General features: G+C 49.8%; 7 protein-coding genes across 7 annotated transcripts; 4 read left to right on the forward strand and 3 right to left on the reverse strand.

Annotated features, from left to right (window-relative positions):
• Positions 1-4,297: 4,297 nt before the first annotated feature.
• Positions 4,298-4,719, forward strand: J4E78_005376 (uncharacterized protein; the record flags this gene model as incomplete). The annotated part of the gene is made up of 2 exons (XM_049365996.1): positions 4,298-4,306; positions 4,336-4,719. The coding sequence occupies 2 exons, from the start codon at positions 4,298-4,300 to the stop codon at positions 4,717-4,719; spliced, it is 393 nt and encodes a 130-aa protein (XP_049222711.1).
• A 276-nt stretch (positions 4,720-4,995) lies between these two features.
• Positions 4,996-6,429, forward strand: J4E78_005377 (uncharacterized protein; the record flags this gene model as incomplete). The annotated part of the gene is made up of 3 exons (XM_049365997.1): positions 4,996-5,001; positions 5,114-5,968; positions 6,031-6,429. The coding sequence occupies 3 exons, from the start codon at positions 4,996-4,998 to the stop codon at positions 6,427-6,429; spliced, it is 1,260 nt and encodes a 419-aa protein (XP_049222712.1).
• A 203-nt stretch (positions 6,430-6,632) lies between these two features.
• Positions 6,633-10,443, reverse strand: J4E78_005378 (uncharacterized protein; the record flags this gene model as incomplete). The annotated part of the gene is made up of 3 exons (XM_049365998.1): positions 6,633-6,845; positions 6,903-10,150; positions 10,308-10,443. 3 exons carry the CDS (start codon positions 10,441-10,443, stop codon positions 6,633-6,635), a joined length of 3,597 nt encoding a protein of 1,198 aa, XP_049222713.1.
• A 1,174-nt stretch (positions 10,444-11,617) lies between these two features.
• Positions 11,618-12,830, reverse strand: J4E78_005379 (uncharacterized protein; the record flags this gene model as incomplete). The annotated part of the gene is made up of 3 exons (XM_049365999.1): positions 11,618-11,983; positions 12,038-12,563; positions 12,616-12,830. 3 exons carry the CDS (start codon positions 12,828-12,830, stop codon positions 11,618-11,620), a joined length of 1,107 nt encoding a protein of 368 aa, XP_049222714.1.
• Positions 12,831-13,365: 535 nt separating this feature from the next.
• J4E78_005380 (uncharacterized protein) lies at positions 13,366-15,179 on the forward strand (the record flags this gene model as incomplete). The annotated part of the gene is given in 2 exon segments (XM_049366000.1): positions 13,366-13,369; positions 13,384-15,179. 2 exon segments carry the CDS (start codon positions 13,366-13,368, stop codon positions 15,177-15,179), a joined length of 1,800 nt encoding a protein of 599 aa, XP_049222715.1.
• Positions 15,180-20,010: 4,831 nt separating this feature from the next.
• Positions 20,011-21,697, reverse strand: J4E78_005381 (uncharacterized protein; the record flags this gene model as incomplete). Its single annotated transcript, XM_049366001.1, has 2 exons — positions 20,011-21,633; positions 21,692-21,697. The coding sequence occupies 2 exons, from the start codon at positions 21,695-21,697 to the stop codon at positions 20,011-20,013; spliced, it is 1,629 nt and encodes a 542-aa protein (XP_049222716.1).
• Positions 21,698-23,693: 1,996 nt separating this feature from the next.
• Positions 23,694-24,839, forward strand: J4E78_005382 (uncharacterized protein; the record flags this gene model as incomplete). Its single annotated transcript, XM_049366002.1, has 1 exon — positions 23,694-24,839. The coding sequence occupies one exon, from the start codon at positions 23,694-23,696 to the stop codon at positions 24,837-24,839; it is 1,146 nt and encodes a 381-aa protein (XP_049222717.1).
• Between the last annotated feature and the right edge of the window lie 196 nt (positions 24,840-25,035).

The raw sequence follows: 25,035 nt of genomic DNA on the forward strand, positions 1-25,035 counted from the left end.
TAGATTTATATATAATTAGCTACTATATATATATATATATACTATAGAATACCTACTAGTTATAACTAGTTCTAGAATAGAAGGCGTTATCTTATTTAAACTTATTTAATCTTATTTAAACTTATTTAATACTTTTAAATATTCTTAGAGAATATTTTATAGAAAATACTTCTTTAGATTAAAGTTCTTATAAATGCGCTATACGCTTCTTTACTACTACTTTCTTACATCTAATATCTTGCATATAGTTCTTAGCTCTTTTTCTCTCTTTAGCTTTTTAGCTACTACGCTTTAGAATATAACTTAAATTAACTTAGAATATCTACTACATTCTAGCTACTTAACTTACACTTACTATACTTATACTTTCTATTCTGTTTGTAGCTACTATAATTACGCTTACTACCTTTTCTTAGTCTTAGTATATTTCTAATATAGTATACACGCACGTACTTATACTTAATTTTAAATTATAAATTTACTATATAATCTTAGATAATTTAAAAGCTATTATCTAGAGAAGCTTAGATAGAGAAAGTAGTAGGTAATTATAGATATTATAGAATATAAGCGCTATATATAAATATCTCTTAGTTTCTACTAGAATAAATACGTAGAAATAGTGTATATAGAGTCTATATAATAGGTACTTATTAGAGAATAGATAGAGTTTCTAGGCTTCTTAGAGGTAGTTAACTACTAGATATAGTTAGATTTATCTTAGTATAGTCTATAATATATATATAGTATTACTTTTTATTACTACTATTTTACTAAACTATTATACACTTAGCTAGAAGTATAGCCTACTAATTCTTACTAAACTAATTACGTAAGAACATAATTTCTAGGTAGTAATATAGATTAATCTTACTAATTTAGTGCTCTCTACAGCGTATACTAGGTATACGCTAGTTAATATAGACTATATACTAAGCTAGATTAGAATTTAGTATCTATAGTTATTAGTATAGACTTAGTAAGATCTATTAGATATAGAGGTAAGAGATGTAATAGATAGTAACTAAGACTTATTACACGTATATATAAATTATTCTCTTATAGTATTATAGAATAGTAGATAGTAGCGTTATAGTTATAACTATAAACTTTACCTCTTTAGTAAGTCTTAATATAACCTAGATAATACCTAACACTATTAGATAACACTAAAATAGATTCTAAGACTATCTACTTACTTATATACTATATCTTAAAGTGTAGAAATATTATTTATAAGTCTAATCTAGCGTAAGATATTTCTAATATTATAATTATAATAAGAGTAAGATAGATCTTATACTACTAGGCTTAACGCTATATATACTTTAATACTAGTGTAGTTATAGACATAGTAATAGCACTCTATATTATAGAGTAATATATATTAGGTAAGATTCTTTTAAGTATTCTTATAGGTAGTATAATTAGTTTTCTATTATAAGAAAGTATAATACTATATATTCTACGTTATAGTTAGCGTATATAGAAGAAACTAAGATAGTATCTATACTTTAGTAAGTGCAAGCGCGTCTTAGTAAGTTTTAATACCTAGAATATTAATAATATACGCTATTCTATTCTTAGATATTCTAGAAAATATTAGCACTACTACTATTCTAAATACATAAGTTATAGTAATAGGTTTTATCTAAGAATTAGGTTATTTTTGCCTAGATATCTATATAATAGTCTTAGAACTAAACGCATACTACTAATATATAAGACCTAGCTAAGTTATATCTAGAGTTAATATACTATAGTGTCTTTAGAATTATTACTATTAAAAGAAGTGTTAGACTTATCTAATAAGAGTAAAGAATCTAGTTCTAGTACCTAGTCTTATTAGACTAAACCTAGAAGTATCTACTTTGTTAGCTACTTACTAGCTCTTCTTCTTTAAAATAATTAATTACGTTCTATATAGGTATTAGCAGCTCTAGTATTAATACGCTATTAGACACTTACTTAAAGTTAGAGTTTATCTTATTTTTAAGAATAAGTTTCTCTAGATAGATTTAAATTAAGTTAAATTCTAACGTAGCTTAACTTAATAACTCTATACCTAAATAAGATAGTATACTATTTATATAAACACGCTTATTTAATATAGATATAACTAAGATAAATTACTTAGTTAAGGCTAGTATTATTATAGATAAACTATAGAATATAATATCTAATCTATAGTTACGCAGTATAGACTAGCTCTAGCTTAACTAGAATAAGTCTTACTACTATAGTAATAAGAATACGTAGAGTTTAGGTAACTAAGTAAAAGAGCTAAATTATAACTAAGATAAATTAAACGCTAATAAGAGTAGTAGAGGTAGAGGCATAAGATAGTAGACTACTAGATGTAGAGGTACTACTTCTTAAAATGTAGGTAGAGCTAAATATAATTACGCTAGGTATAGACTTAGTATATACTCTAACGTAGAAGTGTTAACGCTGTATATATATATATACTAAGTATAGATAAAAAGTAGTAGTTATAGTAAGTTAGAACTAGGTTAGAACTAAGTTAGAACTAAGTTAGAACTAAGTTAGAACTAAGTTAGAATCTAGTTAGAACCTAGTTAGAACTAATAGCTAGTTAGTCTGCTAAGTAGTAATCTAGTTCTATCTAACTCTATAAATAGAAGCTATATAGCTACTATAAGTAGTCTAAATATAATCTAAACTATAGCTTTACTTTCTAGACGCTATTATAACATTAAGTTATAACTAGGTTAACTTTTAGTTGTAGTAATAGGCTAGGCTAATAGTAGTAAGCTGTTATCTTATATAATATTAGCTTAATAATAAGAATAGCTATATAAGTATACTTATTATAATATAATATAAAGCTATGTAGTAAAGCTAAGTATACTAAAATATAACTAAGTTAAATATAGTATATAGAGTGTTAGTAGAGTAATAGAGGTGTAAAACCTAAAAGCTAGCTAACCTTAGAATTTCTAAGGTTAGCTTACTAGTGTCTAATTCTGTCTAATTAAAGGTTAGCTAACTAAAGTCTAGAGGTTAGCTAAACTACACTGTCGCATTAATAGCACTAAAGAGCGTAACGTATCTAGCAACGTTGGTTTCTCTCTCTAATTATTGTTTAACGCGTCAACGCGTTTCCCCCCTGTCTCTGCACAGACCACCACTACACACCGCTTACTCCCGCTTATCTCGAACGCGCAGCGTGAAAGATTCGCCGAAGTTACTGTTAAACACAGAAAAAGCAAACAAGGCGCGCCTTAAACCGCAGCGATGCCTCCTAAGGTTGGTCGCCCTGGTTGTAGGCGGCGAGAGAACCGGGCCGCTAAGCCCCTAAGGTATTACTACCTACGTGCAAACAAAATCTTCTTGAAGTTTACGCTATTGCAGAAGGATCCCCTAGAAAGCCTAGAATGCCGAAGTCAAACGTAAGAAGCAAGCCTGCCGTCGTCTAGCAGTAGCCTTTATCGACAAGCTTGGGAGAGATTTACGGGACGAAATATACCTCATCCTTTCTAAGAAGGCAGACAGTAGCAATGTCGACGTCGAAGGCTGTAAGACCGGCAAGAATTTCTACGTTCAGCCACTCTTGCGGATATTCAGCCCCGACTACGTCGGTGATAAAGTCGCCTTTGAAGCTGCGACTTTTCTCTGTGCTCGGAGTGACTATGAGTGTTATGACATTAGACAACTCAATGCGTTGCTTACGGATAACAAAATCCATAAGCGCGTCTTTCCATACCAGTGGTTGTCGCAACTGCATCTCACCATCAACATCGAAGATGTTACCGCTCCCAGATACAAGGCCAACTATGGCAATGACTCGGCCATTGTCCGGGAGCGGGAAGAAAGTCTTGATCTAGAATGGAAGCTCCATTCATATATTAACACGACCTTCAATTCGAGCTTTGCGCTTTTGTTAAAGGCTGAGCGTATATCCCACATGAAAGTTCACATCATGTTAGAATTGGGATCTTATCCGTATATGGACTCACCAGACACGGAGTCGCACATGGCTATGCTGGACGTCGAACGCAGCTTTCTCAACGTTCTGGAAGACATGCGCAAACCTGTATATGATTTAGTACACGCTGGGGCCAGGGTAATAATCACATGGGACGAGGAGAGGGAACCTCGTTACCAGCCCGACATGCGGGGTGATCCTCTTCAAAGGCCTTTAGTCGGATTGTTCCACCTAAGTAAGAAGGATTGGGAGGAAGTATGTAATGAGCCTCGCATGCACACTATTACGCACACAAAGTCCAAAACCACCGTACTGACTTTCTTAAACAGGAGAGAGCCAATGGCCTGAATGACCATGGTGATTATCTCGGGATTCACTACAATCAGAGAATGATTCAAGAGTTATGGAATGGGGGCCGATACTGCGAGATGTTCGCCAACATGCTTCCTGAATTCAGAGAGCGCTGGGGATACAGCTCATTCAGGAAACTGGTGCACATCGGGCAGCGTTGGAAGCTAGAAGATAGCGAACACGAGAACGGGTCTTCGTCAGGACCGAGCACGTATGATGGGAGCGACGAGGAGGACGAGGAGGACGACAACGATATTGAAGAAGATGAGGACGATGAAGGCGATGACGACGATGAGAACGATGAGAACGATGAGGATGACGAGGATGATAATGGACAGGCATACTACCACAGCGATGGCGATAGTAATCAAGGAGACTATGAAGCTACCTATGACGACATGGAGCAATGGGGGTATTAGCCATGAGGGACCAGAAGACGAAAGCACATTACTTACTCGTATGCTCATAGCCCTGAAACGCGTGCCTAGGTATCTAAGATCATGTAGATGATTAGCAATGTGGCCCTGCGTCTGTCCGACGAATTGTTTGACGCGTCAATGCACGGACCATGAGCACGTGGCACACACCGCATCTCGTGGGCCTACGTAGGCATCGACCACGTTTAACGGACTGTTCGCAAGCAGCAAAAGCAAAAGACAGCGCAGTGATGCCTCCAAAGGGCAATCATGGCGATGATGCGCGTCAGAGGAATGGGGCCAACAAACAACCCAGGTATTGCAAGTCCAGCATCGTCGTTGCCGCCTTCCGGAATGTTCACGCCTATGCAGAAGGATTCACTACAAAAAGCGGCAGACCAAGTCCCAAGTCGAGCAACAGGCATGCCGTCGCCTAGCCATCGGAATGTATTCCAAGTTGCCGCGCGAACTACGGGATATTGTCTACGGATACGCCATCAAAGAGCCGTTTTTGATCCGCGTGCCCGACTTCCAACAACTGAAAAACGCCGAGGTGCCATCGACAAAGCGCATATACAGCCAATTCTACGTTGGTGTGGAAGTCGCACGCGAGGTAGCAGAGTACTACTACTCCAAACAGTACATCATCGCCAAATTCCAAACTCTAAGAGAAACCCTTACTCAAGACGTCTTTCATTTAGGCGTTAAACCCTACATGCACACCCGAGAGCTGCATGTTCTCATCAACAATGACAAGATCAGCGGCTGTCTTGTGAAAGAGGCAGGGGCAGACGCCAACGGCCGACTGATTGAGAATGTATACGTGGAAAACTGTATAGCGCAGGAGAAAGGAAACCTAGATGATCTGTACCAGAAGCTTGAAGCTGGCTTTGCTCTCTTCAAAGGAGAGAGAGAGCCGTCGTTGCTGAAGCTCCGCATCATCATCAAGATGTCTGGGTACTCCCACGCTTACTATGAGCACACCCAAGAAGGCGTTACCGCCATGCGGGATTACGAACGCAGGTTCATGAATATGTTGGAAACAATACGAAAACCGGTATATGACATGATACACGCTGGGTGTAATGTCGAAGTTAAATTTGAAAAAGAAATGATCAGCGCCGTGGACCGCTATTGGGGCGATGGCACAGACAGTGGCATTGAAAGCGATTCGGATGAGGAGACCGATATCTATATGCGTCTGAATCTGACACCGGCATTATTCCATCTTAGCAAAGAGGAATGGGAAAAGGTTTGTAGCTCTCCTAGGCGCACCCCCCACCACGAGCCACACTAACACCCCCCACCTTCCAGGAAAAAGCCACAAACGTCTACATCCACGGCCGCTACAACCCAAAATCACACTACAAATCCCACATCCTACTCCGCTACACCCGCATCAACAAGCACTACCAAATGGACTTCGCCCGCAACCTGGCCGAGTACAGAGCGAGATGGGGTTATACATCATTCGAGAAGCTGTTGCATGTTGGAAAATACATCTATGGGCCGGAAGACGGCAGTGACGGTAAGAGCGAGGACTCGGGCGGCTATTCGATGCCGTGGCATAGGAACAGCAGTGCGTATAGTGACAGTGAACGCCCGGATGGTTGGACCCATTGGTCTGAGGAGGACGAGGATTATGAGGATGGAGATGTGGGTCGTCATAGCGACGACAGTTTGGACGAATGGGCAATGGCCCAGATTGCCTAGCTGTGATGGGAGGTAAGCAGTACGAAAGATTGGGGAGGAGAAAGGACCGAGGAACATAGCGACGACACACAAAGTACACCTTGCCACCAATCGATTAAACGGACCAAATCCAAGCCCGTTGAGGGACTACCTAGGGATCAAACACGCTCAAATCTATGAAATCCAACGCTAGCCACCCATTGTTGAAAGTGCGTCCCCGCAGCTCACACTACTCCATTCGCGGCAGTCTTGCTCTCAGCGCCATTCTGCAAGACCTCATTCGCCTGCTTGATCGTAGGCACCGATTCGGACGGAACGACGAGCGACGCGCCGTTGACAACGCCGTTAGTGGAGTCTTGGTGCGGTGCTTGGAGTCCTTGGCGGACCTTCAGCACGCTGTCTACGATGACGGCGTCGATGCCTTCGTTTCGTTGGAGCTGTGTTGTTGTTAGCAAATGTTGCCTAAAGTGAAAGCCTATGAGGGAGTGACTTACGAGGACGTTCTTAGGATCGTTGTTCAGTATGCCGTACGAGACGCACACCAAACCACTTTCCTTCACCACCTTGACGAGTCGCGGGCACATGACCAAGGGCTCAGCAGCGGTAACGACTCCCAGCAGATTCCAACGGCTAGCAAAGCGGATGCCTTCTTGTAGACTGGCTGCTCGCACATCGCCCACGGGCAAAGTTCCCGCGTCGGTGAGGAACAGTACGGGAATTGAGGGCTGCTTGAAGGACAGCATCAGGCAGACGTCGGGGTTAAAAGATGAAAAGATAATGTTCCGTTGGCCCATCCTGTCGTACACCTTCTGCAGCACTGTATCGACGAACTGGTTCAGCTCAACGGCGTACTGGTCCATCTCCTCATCCTCGGTCTCGTAAAGCATAGGGTACTTGAATTCGACGTTGAACCCAACGGATTCAGGCAGCTCATCGAACATACGGTCGAGAGTCGTGAATGAGGACTGGATGGATGTGCCACGGTTGTTGCCCTTGAAGCCCTTCTTCATAAAGTCGCGGGTGTACTTCATTCGCTCCGCGAGCTCGTTCTGACGATCAGTGTGAATGTTGCGCTGTTTCGAGTTATCGACTGAGTACGATCGGGGTCTCCGGGTATTGGGCTTGTCATCTGAGCCATTCGCACCGTTCAGAACGGGCACAGTCTCTGGTGACCCAGCGCGAGACGACCGTGGCTTCTGGCCCTCACCGATGTGCAGGAATTGGTCCAGTGTAAGCGTGTGTACGGGTGCATCAATACCAGTTTCGCTAACCAAGAAGTCGTGATAGATGACGGGCACATGGTCTTTGGTTAGCTGAACGTCGAACTCCACGTACTCGGCACCCAAGTTGGCAGCGGAAATGAAGGATTGAATCGTGTTCTCGCCAAGTTGTAGCGACGTGCGTGAGGCGGTGTTCTTTCCTAGACCGCGGTGGCCGATGACCATGGTCGATGCAGCCATTTTCTTCCAGTAGGTATGCTGTTCTGTGATCGACATGCTCGGGTGATGGAAGGGCGTAATGATCAAGAAGTTGAAGTTAACTGTGCCAATTACGTCCAGTGTCGAAGCAGCCACGATTGGTACCTTCATGTCTCCCTGGAGCGAGATGCGCTTAGATCCAATACTGGTCTTGATGGTCGACAGCAATGCCACAGCTCGTCCCACTACACGCTCTTGAGAACCCGCATATGTTGGGATAATGTCGAAAAGTAGCTTGACTTTAGTGGCATCGCTGGTCATGAAGGTGATTGGCTCGGTCGCAATGTTTTCCTGGATGGGCAAGTCAATGACCGAGGGTTCTCCGTTTGCGCCAGACGCATTAACAACCACAGACAGAGCGGTATCGAGTTGCGTCGCGTGTGCATCGGCAAGAGGGATATCGTCCAATTTCACGGCGGGCACATCTTTCCTGGCGTCCATTGAACCAAGGCTGACAAGAATCATTGTCTCTTTGGTCAAGTAACGATGGCCAAAGGTCTTCACGGGCTCGGGCGCCTTTTGAACAGGCGTATTGGTGTCTCGGTTTAGATTCTTAGACCTTCGCTCGTCAAGGGAGGATTGTGTAGGCGAGCCAGCTCGAGCAATACGCGTATCCTTAGGCGCGACAAGAGGCGGCTCTGTCGCAGGAGCAAGTTCCCCTAGTCTGATCGCTACCGCAATGTGACCACGAAGCGTGGCGTGCTCCTTTGCTGTCCAGCCAGAGTTGTCGCACCTCTGGAGATCAGCTCCGGCCGCAGCAAGAATCTCCACCATGGAGAGATGGTCGTCGACAGCAGCAATAAACAGTGGCGTCCAAGCGAATGTCTTCTCGGCGACATCGACCTCCGCCTTATTCACACTGGATCCTCCCAAGAGAACCTTGGCGCACTCGTCGTAACCGTAGCGTGCCGCCATGTGTAATGCGGTCTCTCCGCCCTCATCCCGGTAGTTCACGTCCACACCCGCTTCGACCAAGAGCTTGACGATGTCTACGAAGTTGGACCGGGTTGCTAGGGTCAAGGCTGCTCCCGATCTCGCGATGTTTTTACGAGATGTAAGGCGTTCTTCTGTGGTACCGCGCCAGTTTTCCGCATCGAGGAGGGCTTTCGTGGTGAGCGGATGTCCGCCCATTACGCTGAGATGCAAAGGAGCGTTACCCTCAGCATCCTGCCAGTAAGCGGAGTCGATTCCCTGAGCGACGTCGAATTGGCCCCAGTCTTGCATGTGCTTCATAACGACCTGGCAAATGACGACAAATCCATATTGCGCAGCATAATGGAGCGGGAATCTGCCATAGGAGTCGCGAGATTGGAGCGCGTTGCGTTGCTCAGCCTGGAGCTGATCGAGGAGGTAGACGAGTAACCGTACCGACTCATCGTTCTCGCTGAGTAATTGCGTTGACTCTTCTTCAGTGGTGGTGCAAGGGCGAGGTTGGCGATTGGGATCCGTCGCAGGCACAATGAAGTTGCGTGTCTCGCTAGAGCTCTGGAGAAGGGTTCCATCAGCACCAAACGTGTCGCCAGTCTTCGATCGACCGATATTGATGACAAGTCGGTGGATGCAATTGCGCTTGTTGATGTCGTCTTCCTCATCTAGTGAGATAATGTCCTTGAGTAATCTCTCGATACATGACTTTGCCCGGCATGAGATGGCGCGTTGCAAGAAATTCAGGAGTACTTGCTGGAACGAAGCACTCGAAATGCCATTGCTCGCAGCAGCTTCTGTGAGTTTCTGGTTGAGATCTTCGACCTTGTCGCCCCGAATAGCCGTATCCACAGCGTCGAGCAGGCCCGCGGGAAGGTGTAACGAGCGACCTGGAACTCTGCCCAGAGAGGCCGCCGAATGGGAGGAGCCCGTGTCATCGAACGTCTTGATGTCGCTCAACCCTGATAGCCACTCGTTGACTGCCTTCATATCCTGATTCAAAGGCAGGTTATGCGCAAAAGGCTTAGGGTTGACTTTCGACGCCAAGTAGCGCTCCTGCAGACAAACTGTCTCAATCTTCTTGTCCAGCTTCTTTGTGATCTTGATGAAGCCTCTACGATTCACCTCTCCGTACCATTGAAGCTTCCGCATCGAACCGCGCAGCTCGAGCAGCGCACCCATGAGATCCTGCGCTTCATCCTTGTCGATGCCGTCGGGCAATTGTGCGACTCGTCCGTAGCGGCCATGTAGAAGCCTCAATCGTCGTGCGTTTTCGGCGTATTTGCGGTTGTAGAAGTTGTCAACGTCTTCGAGGTTGCGATCAAGCGAGAAGAAGAACTCTGGGGTGAATATTAGCCACGTGTTCTGCGACTTGAAGCTCAATGGTCGCGGTAAACATGACGCGCTCGTGACGACTCCAAGACATCCACAATAGCTTGGTGAAGCATAGCCATGGAGTATTTGGTATGAGTCTTGGCAGAGTTGAAGTCTACTCACCAGCAAGATCTGGAGCCGAGCCATCTTTCGAAGCTTCAGCAGCGTTCTTGATGAGCTTCTTGAGGCCCTTGTAGTTGATATAAGACGCCGCCCATTCCGGGACCTGGTTCCTCGGTAGGTTGTGTCCGAACTTCATCCTGAGGGTGAAGCAACAATCGGTGGACAACTGGATCCGGGAGAGCTTGATATTGAGCTTGAGGGTAGCTCTAAATCGTATGTAGAACTAGCTCTAGGCAGCGGGGGCGGAAAAAGGAACGAGATATAGGCAGTGGTAGGTATTGAATGATCGACAGGGCAAGAGCCAGAGTGCCAATTCCATGCGACCTGCGCAATCAACGCGTTAATGTTGAATCTTTAGGGTGTGCTCGAGGCGTCCATTCTCATTGGAGGAGACGGAGCTCGACAAAAGCGCGCCTGCAACATGGTTAAACGGACTGTCAAAAGTAGGGAAAGCCGTAGCTCGAGGCAGGGGAAGTACACTGGAGCGGCGGAATCGCTGGTCAGTGTTATCGGTGCGGAGCTGGACGGGTGAGTGAAAGACGTTGAGATGAAAAGAGACGTGGTTGGTGCGTCGCAGTGATCCCCAATGACGTATGGCGACGGAGCGCTTTGTTCAGTCACTCCCGCCAGCGCGCGCAGAATCTCGTCTGCCTTTATACTCGCCGTCGCTGCAAAGCTTTGAATGTCTCGGTTCAACGGTGGATCCCTGCCCCAATTATCACATCCTAATGCGTCACGCTTCAGCGCCTCTCGCATCGGCGGGTCACGGCGGTGTACCATGTATGTTTGTCAGCTTGGCTCGCGACGGACATTGCACGCGAAAAAGCTTCTTCTTGGCACTGCATAGAGCAACTTGTGCGAGTGTAAAGCGCGACACAACTAGGCATGGTGCTGGCAGCGATCGTGAAGACTCTGGCGCGGGTGCACCGCGGGGCCAACACGGGTAAGCATACACGCGACTACCTTCCGTGGCGGGACGCATGTCATTAGCAGTGCATGGGAGTGCATATGGGGGCACGGTAGCTGATCCGGGTCACACCGCATCGAAGACTGATTAATGTGGATGGTGGGGTTGCATTGATACTGGCTATGTGCTCTCCACGCCATCATACCTCAGTGACTACACGGCACGTTTAAGCGTTGTGCTGCAGCTCGCTCCGCTCTGGGGAACCTGGCTTCTCCAGATCCCGCCCGTGCCATTAGACCCCTCCCGCTAGCCCACCCATCGAGCGCCAGGGCTTCCAAGATAAGGACTAGGCGAATAGCAGGCCTAGGCCGACCTGGAGATTATTCCTGGACCATCAGGTGGTTCACGAAAAAAAGAAGGCGTTGCCCTCGTTATCCTTCCGCTGCACCTTGGATAGGTCCTTATCTGGAGCGTACTCTGTCCATGCGCTTGCCGGGAATATGTGTTTGTTGCGTTCATACCACCGCCTGTCAACGACCTTGGTTATCGCTGGGTCGTCGCCGTAACCCTCGAGTTCTTCGTCTGGTATGCTGGACTCTTTGCTCTTCTTCTTAAGGGGTTGAGCAAGAGGGTCGTATGTAGCAGGATCTGCGTCCGCGTCTTCGTCGGTCGCGCTCGGGGTGGCTTTGGTGGGTTGCGCCGAGTAGTCAAAGATGGGGCCGTCGAAACCGGTGACCCTGTTAAACAGGAAGTGATAGATCTCGTAGTGCTGACACGGGGTTAGTTGATAGGTCGATACGTGGTGTTCAGGTCTGATACTCACGTGTGGCAGGATAACTTCACCTCTCACGAGCATCAAGTCGTCCACGCTGACCCTAGCCCAATCTCTTCGACTCTTGTCACCGCCTACGCCTAGCTCTGCGCCGACCTTCCTAGCTTTGTCTAGAAACAGCCATATTTGCTCGCCCTTCTTGATCCTGCATCGTCCACCTGGCACGTTGGTGCCATCGTAGAAGACGAATGGTATCACCACTTCCGTGGCCTTGACTGCGTCGCGCATGACGATGAAGTCTTGCCGTGCCAATTCTGCCTGTTGCGCTTCACGTTGGAGAGCCGTTTTGGTCATAACGCGGGGCTTGAGGCCGATGTTCGAGTTTGCGCCCAGCTTCTTCTTGAACACTTTGGGTTCTGCTTCCGGGGCAGAAGCGTCTGCGGGTGTGCTTTCGCGCGGGGTCGGCGTCTTGGAAACATTGGATTCGGTGTCTTCGTCTTCGTCTATGCCGAATGACAGCTTGCCTTTCCCGCCTACTTTGCGCTTCTTCTTGAAGACGGGTTTTGGTGTCGATGCCCTGTACTTTGCAAATTAGCGGGTACTTCCCAATTGGAAACGACCGTCCTTACCCGTCTGTTGGTGTGTTTTCGCCCGAACTGATTGCAGTGTCACCTCGCTCCTTCCTGTCCAACGCGTCGGCGCGTCGCTTGCGGTAGTCGTCGAGGTTGACCAGGCCGACAGTTTGCGCCTTTAGCAAGTCTTCTGCTGTCGCGGCCTGCGATGTGAAGCGGGGGTTGCCAGACGCATCTGCGCGATCGCTTGAACTGGACGCGAACCTGTCCATGTTGGCGGAACGATATGTGGTGGGGGATGCGACTGCCAGAAAGTTGATGGTGCCTGCCGAATATCAGAAACGCGCTAGCAGCTCGTCTCGTGATTACGCGATTTGGCGCGGTCACCCGGAAAGATCCCCACCCCACTCCCCGGTAGTCTCGCCTCTGCGACCCAAGCATCTACCTGAAGACACACGGCGGGAACAACGATGTCGCGCATTGTACAGGATTCTGATGAGGAGTCGGACGGCGATCTCGAGGGCGACCTCCCGCCGCCCAAACAAGCAGACGCGTCCGGACAGCCACTCAGCAACGACACCCACGGCACGGGATCCACCGGTAGGGCTGAGTTCACGGCATCATGTCATCAGACCGAGCTGACGTGCAGCCCAGAATCTCTGAAGCGAGCTATTGAAAAGGCGCACCGGAACCATCTCCAGTCACAGCCGAGCCAGGAAGAGCCTCAGTCATCGGTGTCATTGCCTGAACATCCAAACAAGAAGAGAAAGACCATAGCTGATCCAAGTCCGCTCAAATCATTCAATGATGTGTCTGCTAAGAAAGGGCCCGTCACGTATGGGAAGGCTCCGAAATCCATCTTCGGTAGTTCTCCATCGTTCAACGCTCCACTTGTGGGCCGAGCAGACGCGGCCCTCGAATCAACGCAAGAAGTACCATGGCTCCCAGAAGGAACTATGCGCGACAACTACGCCCTCCACGAACCGGCCATGTTCCCTGAGCCTTCTAGTACCGTTCCCAACGCTACTATGACCCAGCAACATATGCTCGATGTTGTCAATGCACCACTCACGATAGGACAAGAGATCGACAGTGAACAACCTCGTTACATACCTCCACCTGAGCCCTCAATACCCTGGTCAGATCTTATGAAGTTCACACCGGCAGACGCGACGGAACAGACTGAATCATCTGATCGTGACCCACCTTCAAATGATCCTCCGTCAGCCACGTCAGTCCGGACGTCACAGGGAGGCTATGAGTACAGCGCATCTCAACGCAGCAGGCGCGGATCTGGTGGTCCTTTGAAAGGCAGCCCTTTGAGAAATGAACTTTCCCGTAATGGAGCCGGTGACGCCGACCGAAAGGCGACACCAGTTGAAGCCAGCTCTGTCGATATTTGGGATATACCATCAACTGCACCACAGAAGACTCCGCGCGGTGAACACAAGGTAGTCAAGACGACACCTCGTCGTTCAAAATCCGCACAAGTGCCTGTCGCCAGCTCCGACGACGATCTTGCGAATATTGGCCTGCCAAAGGAGCAATACAAGCCACGGCCCAGCCGCTCGAGATCGCTCAGGGTTGAAGAGGAGCAGCCCATCGACTATTCTGTCCGTCCCGAGAAGGCCAAAAAGGTCAGTAAAAGGCGACAAACGACGGCTACAGCCGATACCAGCAACCCTACAACACCAGAAAAGGTTCGGCAGATTTGTGACATGGGATTTACACCTTCAACGACTTCTGGCGCCCTCAAGAAAAACAACGGTGACGTCATACAGACCATCGACTGGCTAGTCACTAACAATGTTGGCCACGACGAGCTTGCACCACCAAGTCCACCCAAAACCAAGCCGGTCATGAACAAGAGCGACGAAACTCCGGCGATGGACTCTGAGGCTATTCAAGATATTATGCGCAGTCTAGACCAGTATCAGAGGGATGATACGCAGGCCGTTGCGCAGGATGTGGTTCATGTTGCGGTGGCGAATGATGCCATACTACCAGAGCCTATCGACCTCACAGAAACTCCAACTTCCGATTTGCGCTCGCCTACGAAAGTTCAGGTAGTGATACCTAAGAAGTCACCACTTGCGGTTTCGAAGCAGCCCCCAAGCTCTACCACTGCCTCGAATAAGAAGGCAAAGCGCAAAAAGCCCACATCAAATCCAGCCGAGAGTGAACCTGCTGAGACGGACTCTACCGTGCCTGAGATCGCGCCTGCGAAGAAGAAGGCACGCGGTCGGCCCAAGAAGGTCGCGCCTGTTGCTTCGCCTAAAGAACCTGACCCAGAACCGTTAGAACAAGCTGTGGAAGTAGAGCATCAACAAGAAGTTGTACAAACGACCGAGCCCGGGTCCAATCCAGAAGAGATAGAGCAAGACTCTAAACTCACACGCAATGATACCGATGACGGGAAATCGCCAGACGCTACGGATACCACGACTGCCAGCCATTCAAAACCACCAGCGAAACCCTCTCCAGCTGCGGCGTCAGAGACTCCAGAACGAAAAATAAAACCTACAACTGCATCGCCAGCGAACACTGGCAAGGTGCCATACCGTGTCGGGCTGAGCAAACGAGCGAGGATCGCTCCTCTCTTGCGCATTGTGAAGAAATGATTAAACAAAGCATACTCGTGCTTCTGCGTCGGCATCGCGAACCATGATACCATACCTCTTATCCAGACATGTACTTGAACTTAATGATACCCACTTTTACTCGGCATTGCCGTCAATTTCCACCTCTTCGTAACATCGTATACAAGGACCAGCTGAAGTTTTTCTAGTGGCGCTCCTGCCTTAGCCGGCCACAACTGAGCGACTAACAAACGCAGCTATCCAAAGTCACTACCGTGGAGCTAAAGCGAACAGCGCAGCCGCTTAGCCGCTTGCTCGCAGCAGCAGATCTGTATCAAACAGTTGGCTGCTCTACACTGTACTTACTGGTCACGTTGCCTTAGCGAGCTCTCCAAACATTCTACATCGCATTGCACATGCGATTTGTTTGCCGGTGGTTCGTTGCCGCGCGCGGCATTATCGATTATCGAGAGCGGACGCCAGCGCTCGCTTCGAGCTTGGCAGTGGAAATGAAGGCCCTCAGGGGCCTCCAAGCATCGAATCGCGACCAGCGGACGACCACCGGGGCGTTCCCAATCCTGCTCTCCTGAGCTTGGCATTCAGGCGTTCGTCTTAGGGCTGGACGAAATGCGATTCGAAGTCTCATCGTACGAACGGCGTGCATGACGATGTACCGTTACTGGTGCGCTGTCGCTTATTCCCAATACCACGGCACGAGGTATCGCAACGGCCGTTCGTTGACAACACTGACATCGCTGACAGCACGAAACACGAGTAAAGTGCTTTCAGACTGACATTGGCAGATATCGGATCGAAATTGCGAGTTATCCTACGGTCACCGATCATACCAGCAGCGAAGGCTTCCATAGAGCCCTTCAATCTCAGAGCTCTCTGATGGGCGCCGCGTACCGAAAGAGCCGAAAGCAAACGGCCTCTGATTCCTACGCGAGACGCCATTGAACGCCACATCAAGCCAACACGTGAAAAGCACGATGTTTTTGTGATGCCAAGTACTCCTCTAGCCTATTGTTGAGTTGGGCCCCGCCGGCGATCATCCCACTTCAGTATATCCGCGACGGGAGCCGGTCACAACCAGCATCGCGGCTCATATATTTAGACCCCAGCGGTTTAAGGTCTTGGCCTTGTCAGGAACAGGACGATTCGGGCTCTGTTATCCCTCTTCGAGATTGACATGTCCCTAGGAATTGGAAGCTGTTAAGCCTCCAGATCTGCTCGGCTACCAAGACATAAGATCACATTGGGGACGCGAGATCATGTTGTAGCATTTGGTGGTGGCTTATACTAGGCGCCTTCGCAGTTGTCTCAGTACCATGCCGTCTCCACATCCTCTTCGTATCCCAGAAGGTTTCCCAGGGCCGCGCTCTTGGCTGCTGATAATAGTGTGCTGACTTCTTCCAGTTAGTGGGCTCCACTCCTCGTAGCTACGCCGCCACGAGTCGCCCTTGAAGGTGCGTCTATGGCATTGTGTGATATAAGTACATCGGGCTTCTTCTCCTTACGCTCTTCACTCGTCTTGCTCGTCTTTGCACGCATAGCGACCGTCACTCGTTTTTTCTTATCGACTAATTCTAATTGACGTTACTGTCAACCACACTCGCTTTCAATACTACAACCGAAGTCGACTACATCTATTATACTAGTGCTGTAAACATTAATTCGCCAAGATGCGTTTCTCCCAAGTCGCTGCTGCCTCTTTGGTAGCACCGCTCGTCGCCGCTCATGGCATGGAGGGTATGCCAAGGATCGTTGGTTTGCCCAGGCAATTGAGGGCCAGCAACCCTCTTGCTGGTTACTCAGGCGGTCATGCTGCTGAGGCAGGACCCGTCATTCGTCCCAGACAGTCCACTGACGGACGTTGCGGACCGGATGGCGGCAACCAAAAGTGTGCGGACAACGAGTGCTGCTCAAGCGCCGTACGTATATTGGATGAGACTGTATTGAGCGTGTACTTACAGTAGAACAGGGATACTGCGGTACTACCCAGGAACACTGCCAAGCGCCCGACTGCTTGTTCAACTTCGGTCCTGCATGTGGTATGACGAATTCTTTACTCTGCACGATGGACATGTTACTGATAGTACGACAGACGCCAACAAGACTCCTGCTGGAGCAAGCACCCGTAACGACCCCCGCCCCCAGCTTGGAAGCATCCCCTACGGCGGCGAGGGCATCTACGTCTGCAACAACCCTGGAACCGTGGCAATCACATACGACGATGGTCCGTACATCTACACCGAGGGCGTTATGAAGCTGTTCGAGGCACGAGGAGCCCACGCCACCTTCTTCATCACTGGTAACAACATCGGCAAGGGCGCCATTGACGAGAACTGGGCGGGTGTGATCCAGAAGATGTACGACAACGGCCACCAGGTCGCCTCTCACACATGGTCCCACCAGGACCTTAGTGCTATCACCAAGGAGGAGGCATACGACCAAATGGTCAAGAACGAGATGGCTATCCGCAACATCATCGGCAAATACCCCACCTATATGCGCCCTCCGTACTCTTCTTGCACTGGAAGCTGCCAGGAAGTTATGGCCGATCTCGGTTACGTCGTATCTTACTTCGATCTCGATACCGATGACTACAACCAATTGACACCCGAGAAGATTCAGGTCGCCAAGGACAACTTCAAGAAGGGCATTGATACCCGTAACGAAGGATACTTCGATGGCGACAGGCTTGCCATTGGCCACGACATCCACCAGTTGACCGCCGAGAACCTCACCGTATACATGCTTGACTACCTCTACGCTCAAGGTCTCAGGGCTGTCACCATGGGCGAGTGTATGCAGGACCCCGAGGAGAACTGGTACCGCGACTCTACCCCCGCTCCTCCTAGCACCTCATCTACCCGTACTTCATCTTCTGCTGTCCCCACCCCTACCGGCCCCACGTCGAAGGACGGCATGTGCGGTGCTGCCGGTGGCTCTCAATCCTGCGTTGGCTGGGTCGGTGTCGACGGTCTCCTTGGCGAGTGCTGCTCTCAGTACGGCTACTGTGGAAACACCGCCGACCATTGCCAGACTGGCTGCCAAGCTGGTTTTGGAAAGTGCGGCGCCCAGCCCAGTGCTTCTCCCTCTGCCTCTGCTACCGTCACTGCCAGCGTTACTGGCCCTGTTCCTACTCCCACCGGCCCCACCACTACCGACGGATCTTGCGGTGCGGCAAACGGTGGCATGACTTGCATTGGCTTCAACGGTCCCGCTGGTCTGAGCGAGTGCTGCTCCCAGTACGGATACTGTGGAAACACTGATGTCTACTGCGACGCCGGATGCCAGGCTGGCTTCGGAAAGTGCGGTGCTCAGGCCGTCAGCAGCGCCGCTTCTTCCGTTGCTGCCAGCACCAGCCCTGCTCCCTCTTCCTCTGCCGATGCCAGCGCCAGCAAAGACGCTGTCTCCTCCACCGCTTCAAGCACCATCGTTGATGCTAGCTCAAGCGCCAGCCAGGTCTCTTCCGCGGCCTCTGCTACTCCCACCACCTCCGGTGAGAAGTCTCGCGATGGCTCATGCGGTGGAGACAAGGGATACACTTGCGTCGGTTTCAGCACTCTCGAGGGCGTAAAGTCTGAGTGCTGCTCTGCTTGGGGATACTGCGGTACCTCTGAGGACCACTGCGGTGCTGGTTGCAACTCCGTCTACGGCAACTGCCCTTCGACCCCTTCTTCGTCTGCTTCTTCTTCTGTCGCCGTCTCAAGCGCTAGCGAGAAGTCCGACTCTGCTTCCTCTACCGCGGCTATTCCTACGTCTGAGGCTATTTCTTCTTCCGTTGCCGCTTCAGTCTCTGCTTCGGCTTCTGCGTCCGTCTCTGAGTCCGTTTCCGCTTCGGCTTCTGCGTCCGTCTCTGAGTACGTCTCTGCATCAGTCTCTGCCTCTGAGTACATCTCCGCATCAGTCTCTGCCTCTGAGTACATCTCCTCATCGGCTTCAACCCCTGTATCTGAGAAGCCCGAGGAGCACGACTCCACCTCCGTCGCTGCCTCTGCTTCCTCCACCTCAATTGCCGAGTCTGCTTCCGCGTCCAAGGACAGCTACCCCACCAGCTCCGCCGTCTCTGAAGTCTCCTCCGCCTACCCCAGCTCCACCTCCGGAACCTCCGAGGCCGTCCTATCAAGCAGCCCCGTCGCCTCCGCCTCTTCCGCCTCTTCCTCCTCCCCCGCCTCCAGCTCCGCCATCCTCCCTAGCAGCGCCGCTTCCACCCCCTACCCCACCTCCACCATGACACCCACTCCCAGCCTCCCCTCCTCCTCCTTCTCCACCGCCATCGTCCGCCCCAGCTCGACTTCCTGCTCCACCACCGCCACACCCACACCTACCAAGCTGCCCGTCTCCTCTAACGGAAAGTGCGGTGAGCACAATGGTGGCCAGACGTGCGCGGGCTACAAGACGCTGTTTGGTGTTGAGATGGGTTGCTGCTGCAAGCAGAGTGGGAGGTGCTCGATTGATCCTTGGGCGTGCGGGCTTGGGTGCGATAAGGGGTATGGAAAGTGTTGGTTTTAGGTGATGGGTATGTGATGAGTGTGCAAGGTTGAGGCCTTTTCTTTCTGTTCTGGATATACCTTGTTGAGATGATGAGTGGTTTGTTGTTGGGTTATGTATATCATGTAGAGAAAGAATGCATGATGATGAAGATCGAAGTGTCGTCGTGAAGAGTTCATTACATGTGACTTCGTTTGCAATCGCCTTCTTTATCATTTGATAACGATCCTTAGGGATAACTTACCGTTGATACTGCAGTGTTGTAGATAGCTTGTCATCTATAGGCATGGGAGATTAGATAGTCTAGGGTGCAGAAAGAAGCAGTCAGGTATCACACCAGAATGGACATGGAACTACAGCTGGAAATTGCATCTTAGTTACCCTCCGCACCAGACTTTGAGCGTCCTTCATCTCCGCCACTGGCCTTTTCCGCTGCCGTATTTTCATCCCGGTTGTGGCTCTGATCATTGCCATCGCCTTGCTCTTCGTCATCGCCCTTCTTCTTGTTTCCGCCCTGGCCTGCAATGTTTCCTTCCTCGTCGACATCGCTGTCACCCTCTTCGCTACTATCACCAAGAGCGTCGTCTGAAGGAGGAGCCCGGATTCCTTGCTTAACTTCCCATGCGTCGCGAACATGTCTAGACCAGTGTAAGCTCTCAATGTCCTTCCATATGGGCCACGGCCTTTGATATCCTGGTGCAAAGAGCACCTCTTTTGAGAATCTGCCCTCCTGTCGCCAGACGCGCATCGTTGTGCCTAATGCAGTCAAGTTTACCACAGATTCGCGGAAGAACTTCCTTCTGCTCTTGCGTAGTTCTCGCACTCCAGCCGGACGATATTCATAGCCAGGATCCCAGTCCTCCAAGCTGAGCGACAGCTCAACGGTCTGGAGTTTCAGAGTACGGGCCACCCCCAGAATCGCGTCGACTCGTTCGTCTTGTGCACTCAAAGATACGATGTGTAGAGCTTTCAGACTGTCAGGGAGGTACTCTTCAGGGCGTGTAAGGGCCAACGTTTCTGCACGTTGATTGTAGATGAGATCTTGAGTTGCTAGTAGGTGAGCGTCGAGCTTCAGTTCTGATAGTTTCGACAGACCCTTGAAGCTGCCGAATGTTCTCGGGGAAGTCCAGTCTGGATCCCAGTCGACATTGAACCAATGTAGAATCTCTAGGTCGGGTAGATGTGTTTCGATTGCGTGTGTCAAGTGTTGAAGATCGTAGTCCTTCCATTCGCTCTCGGGTTCAACATATATTCTACTGACCTTTAGTTCTTTGAGGTTGCTGAGTTCCGGATACGAAAGAAGCGTCTCAAAGTCGCTTGGACTGGCGTCAACGTTCTTCATCTCCAGGATTCGTAGCTTCGTACTAGAACCTCGATAGGGAAAATACATGACTCCCTGTCGGTGAGACCTGTAATCGTACTTGATGCTCAGAGACTCCATCCAGGGGAACACAGGTGTCGCTCTGTATGCACCTCCGCCGATACAAAGACTCTTCAACTTGCCGAAAGGGCGGATCTCTGGCTTCTTACGATTAATTCTCCATTCTTGTTCTAGGAGTTTTGTCGTGATCGATAGTGTGCGATCAGTCCTGAACCCGAGATCTAAGTGCTCAAGATTTGTCGCGAGACAAAGGATAACAGCCAACGCGCCATCGAACGATTCTCGGCACGCGTAGATGTCACCGAACCAGCGCATGACAAGCTCCCAGTCTAGGTCCCTCCCGATATCGTCGACCATGTCTCTCACAGTGGTGATCTTGTTGAAGGAGTCCCGATAGTAGTCATTGTCGCCGTGCTTGACTGCGCGTGAGCTAGTTTCGTGGATCAGTGTAAAGCGTTTGATCCCTTTCGCTAGATCTGGTCGGTCAAGAATAGCAAGAAAGAGGAGATTGATCTGGAAGTAGTGTTCTTCATGGAAAGAAATCTCCTTGTAAAGGAACTCCTCCGCTATGTGGCGGTAATACTTCGACATCCGCAACATCTCAAGGACCTTTGCCTTTGGCAAGTAGCCATGAATGTACTTGTGCAGCTCCACTGGCAAATCGTTCATCCACCTCCATCTCATGTTGTATTGATTCATGAAGTGACGATTGGTGTAGAAAGGTGTGAAGACAAGAAAGAGCGGGCGGCGCAGGCTCGTGGTTTAAGTGATGGGAGGCATGTTTGTGGGTCGTGTAGCAAAGGGAAAGAGCTATTTGGCCTCATCAAATGATGAGGTTCGGGTGATCAAGCGCGATTGCTCATTGAGAGCTTGTTTGATGGACGATCGACGACATGGTAGTCTTGCGCGGCATCGAGTATGCTGGTCGATATTGCGTGACGTCCGGTCTATTCGATCGGATAGTGAAGATAGCAGGAACACATTGTACCGGCTGTCGGATCTAATGTTAGACGCGCTGTACCATATATGTTGGCATCGAGTAGTGGGGTGAATTTCACGAGAACGAGCTCTGGGGATTGCTGCAGAAACTTGTGTCAGCCATAAAACACAGCGTCGAATATGTTTGAGCATATTGAAAGGCCTGTTGTCCAGACACTCGGCATGGCCTTTGCCACGTCGAACCCGACGGTGCTACTAATGAATGCTGCGACTCCGAATCACCGGTCTACTCGCGCGTGACTTATGATCGATCAAAAGGAGTCGTTGAGCTGCCAAGTTGTGGCGCCCCGATTCGTACACCGAAGCAATGCTTGTCTATACAAGCCGGGCAATTTTTTCAGGGGCCTGGCCGATGGATGTATTGATCGCAATATCGTTGTCGTTACTATAGCCGGCTCAGCAACACCAACAACACCCACCAAAAACGTCATATACAGCTCAGTCGTGCCTACCCCTCAACAATCCGTATAATCAGATCGCCATGCCTGGGCATTCTCCAGACCCCGCGCCAGCGAAAAGGATACGAGATCGTGACAAACACCTGGGCAGCGACGCGAAAACGTGCTCGTATGGCCGTCTCATCAGGACGTATTGGTCGTTGGCGCCGCATCTCAGAAATATTGAATCGGGGCCATTTTGAGACTTAGGTGCATCGGTTAGCGCCCGGCCATGTGGGGATGTGGCTGGTGACCCATAAACCCTGTCATGTTTCGTGATGACGGGCTACAACTTTACAAAGCCAACACTCTCTACACCCCTTGATTGAACGCGCTTTCATCCGCAAAGACGACCTCGCCCTATGTACTAAGAGAACCCTCCATAGACATCAGATTCTCACAGCACCCTCAACGCTATTAGACGATCCCGGGTCGCCCGGAGAGTCGGACAGTCAAGCCACATCAAGCTTGGCGCCTACGTCGAAACTCCCGCTGGCACATCACGGATCACGGCTAGCGAGACCCCCGAAGCAGCCTAAGCCAGGGGCGGATCACAACCTTCCCCCTGCGCCACCTATAGGAATGCGCTGCAAACATTACACGACCCCTAACCCCCTGTCCTTTATACGGTCCACACGGTCCAGAAGGCCAGAAGCAGTGTGGCTGAGTGCAGCACCACCACCGCCAACAATGGCGTGCGTTGGTGTGATGTGTCGCGCGTTTCGTTTCGTATATCCCTCTTTTCTTTGCTGCCTCTGCCGCCCAGCTTACTTGCCTTAGTGCCTTGACTCCAGTTCGAGCGCGCGGTTTTTTCTGGGCTTAGACATAGTTTAGCGAAGGTAGCTAGGACAAGCTTCGCGCCTGTTTAGAGAGAAAAAGCACGACTTGTGGGCGGTGTTCGAGACTGTCCTGACTGGTGGTGCCGTGTAAGCGGAGTAGCGAGCGGCTTTGCTGCACGTTTTTAGTATATGAGCTTGCGGAGCCCGCGTTTGCGCTGACCCTCTTGGTTTTTAGGTATCGTCTCTTTGCATCGTCGAGTTTTGTTGCAGCATTGTTGAGCGCTTTCACGTTTCTTTCTTCTTGTTCGTTGCTGATGGCTAGGTGACACTCGTTCGCTATTCTCTTCACGTTTACTAGCCGTCGATCAACCGTGGTCCTTTTACATATCCATATCCTTGTTTAATTATTCGGATACTGTCACTACATCTACGATACGAAATTCGAAGCATACCGAACGCCATGTCATACCTTCCGCCACTAGGAGCCTTGCTCCTGCCTCTTACGGCACTACTCGCTCAGTCTGCACTCGCTGCCAACCCGTACACCAGCTCCATGAACGAGGCGCCCAAGGACAACAACCCAGACTGCGACTGCTATGTCGTCCAATCCGGCAAAGACTCGCAAACGCCAGAGTACTTCCAATACTACCGCTTCTACGACTTCCGAAACCTCCCAGGCGCGATGAGCGAGTCACCGCCGCTTCTCAACGATAGTCAGATCGCAGGCATGGCAAACACATGGCAGCCAGATCTGTTCAACAGCGATGCTTGGAACTACGATTGGGGCATCCAGAACTGGACCAAGCCCGCCACCGAAGACTTCCCCGTACCGATGAACAACTCCTTCGCGAACATCTTCCTCGGCGAAGAAGACTCCACATCATACCTCGCACTCCGAACATCGCGTCTGGATGACTACCAGACGGCTGGAGAGATTGAGAACCAGCAGAAGAACCTCATGCACGTTTCGATGCGCATGTACGGTCGTGTTCAGGGTGCCAAGGGTGCGGTCGCAGGGTTCTTCACCTTCTTCGACGACGATAACGAGTCCGATATCGAGATCCTGACCGACGATCCTAAAGACCAGATTCGCTACACGAACCAGCCTTCCGTAGGCGAAGATGGCAACGAAGTCGCTGCTGCGTCCGTTGGCCCCACCGATCTCCCCCGCTGGGACGAATGGCAAACACACCGCATCGACTGGCTGCCGAAGAACAGCTACTGGTACCTCAACCAGAAGCAGGTCGCCGCAAACACGTACTCCGTCCCCCGCGAGCAGAGCTTTCTGGTCCTGAACATGTGGGGTGATGGTGGAGAGTGGAGTGGCGAGATGGATGTTGGCGATAGTGCTGAATTCCACATTCAGTGGATCGAGATGACGTTCAATACCAGTGGACCATATGAAGGAAAGAGCCAGGAGAACAAGAGGGATATCACCAATTTGTTCGGAAGAAAGAGAGCGGAGAAGGGATGCAAAACCGTGTGCAAGATCGATGACGTGAAAGAAGTCGGTACGCCTGAGGTTGATAGCGGGGCCATGGGAATGGGTGTTTCTTGGGGGCTGTTGGTTGTTGTTGGTCTTGTGTCCGTCGTTGTCGGGATGTAGAGACTAGATGTGCATGAATGACTGTAATATACCCAAGTCTATATAAATAGCTGCCTACTGTGAAAAAACGTAATTAGGAGATACACCTGCATTGCTATGATATACCATGTTACTCAACTCCATTATGCCCGCATTTTTGCTCCAGCACGTCCAAAAAAGCAATGCCCAAGTCTATCCCGTGAACAAGCTTACATCT

This window comes from Alternaria triticimaculans (genome assembly GCF_023758025.1).
Source record: "Alternaria triticimaculans strain BMP 0046 chromosome Unknown scaffold_6, whole genome shotgun sequence".
Taxonomy (NCBI): Eukaryota; Fungi; Ascomycota; class Dothideomycetes; order Pleosporales; family Pleosporaceae; genus Alternaria; species Alternaria triticimaculans.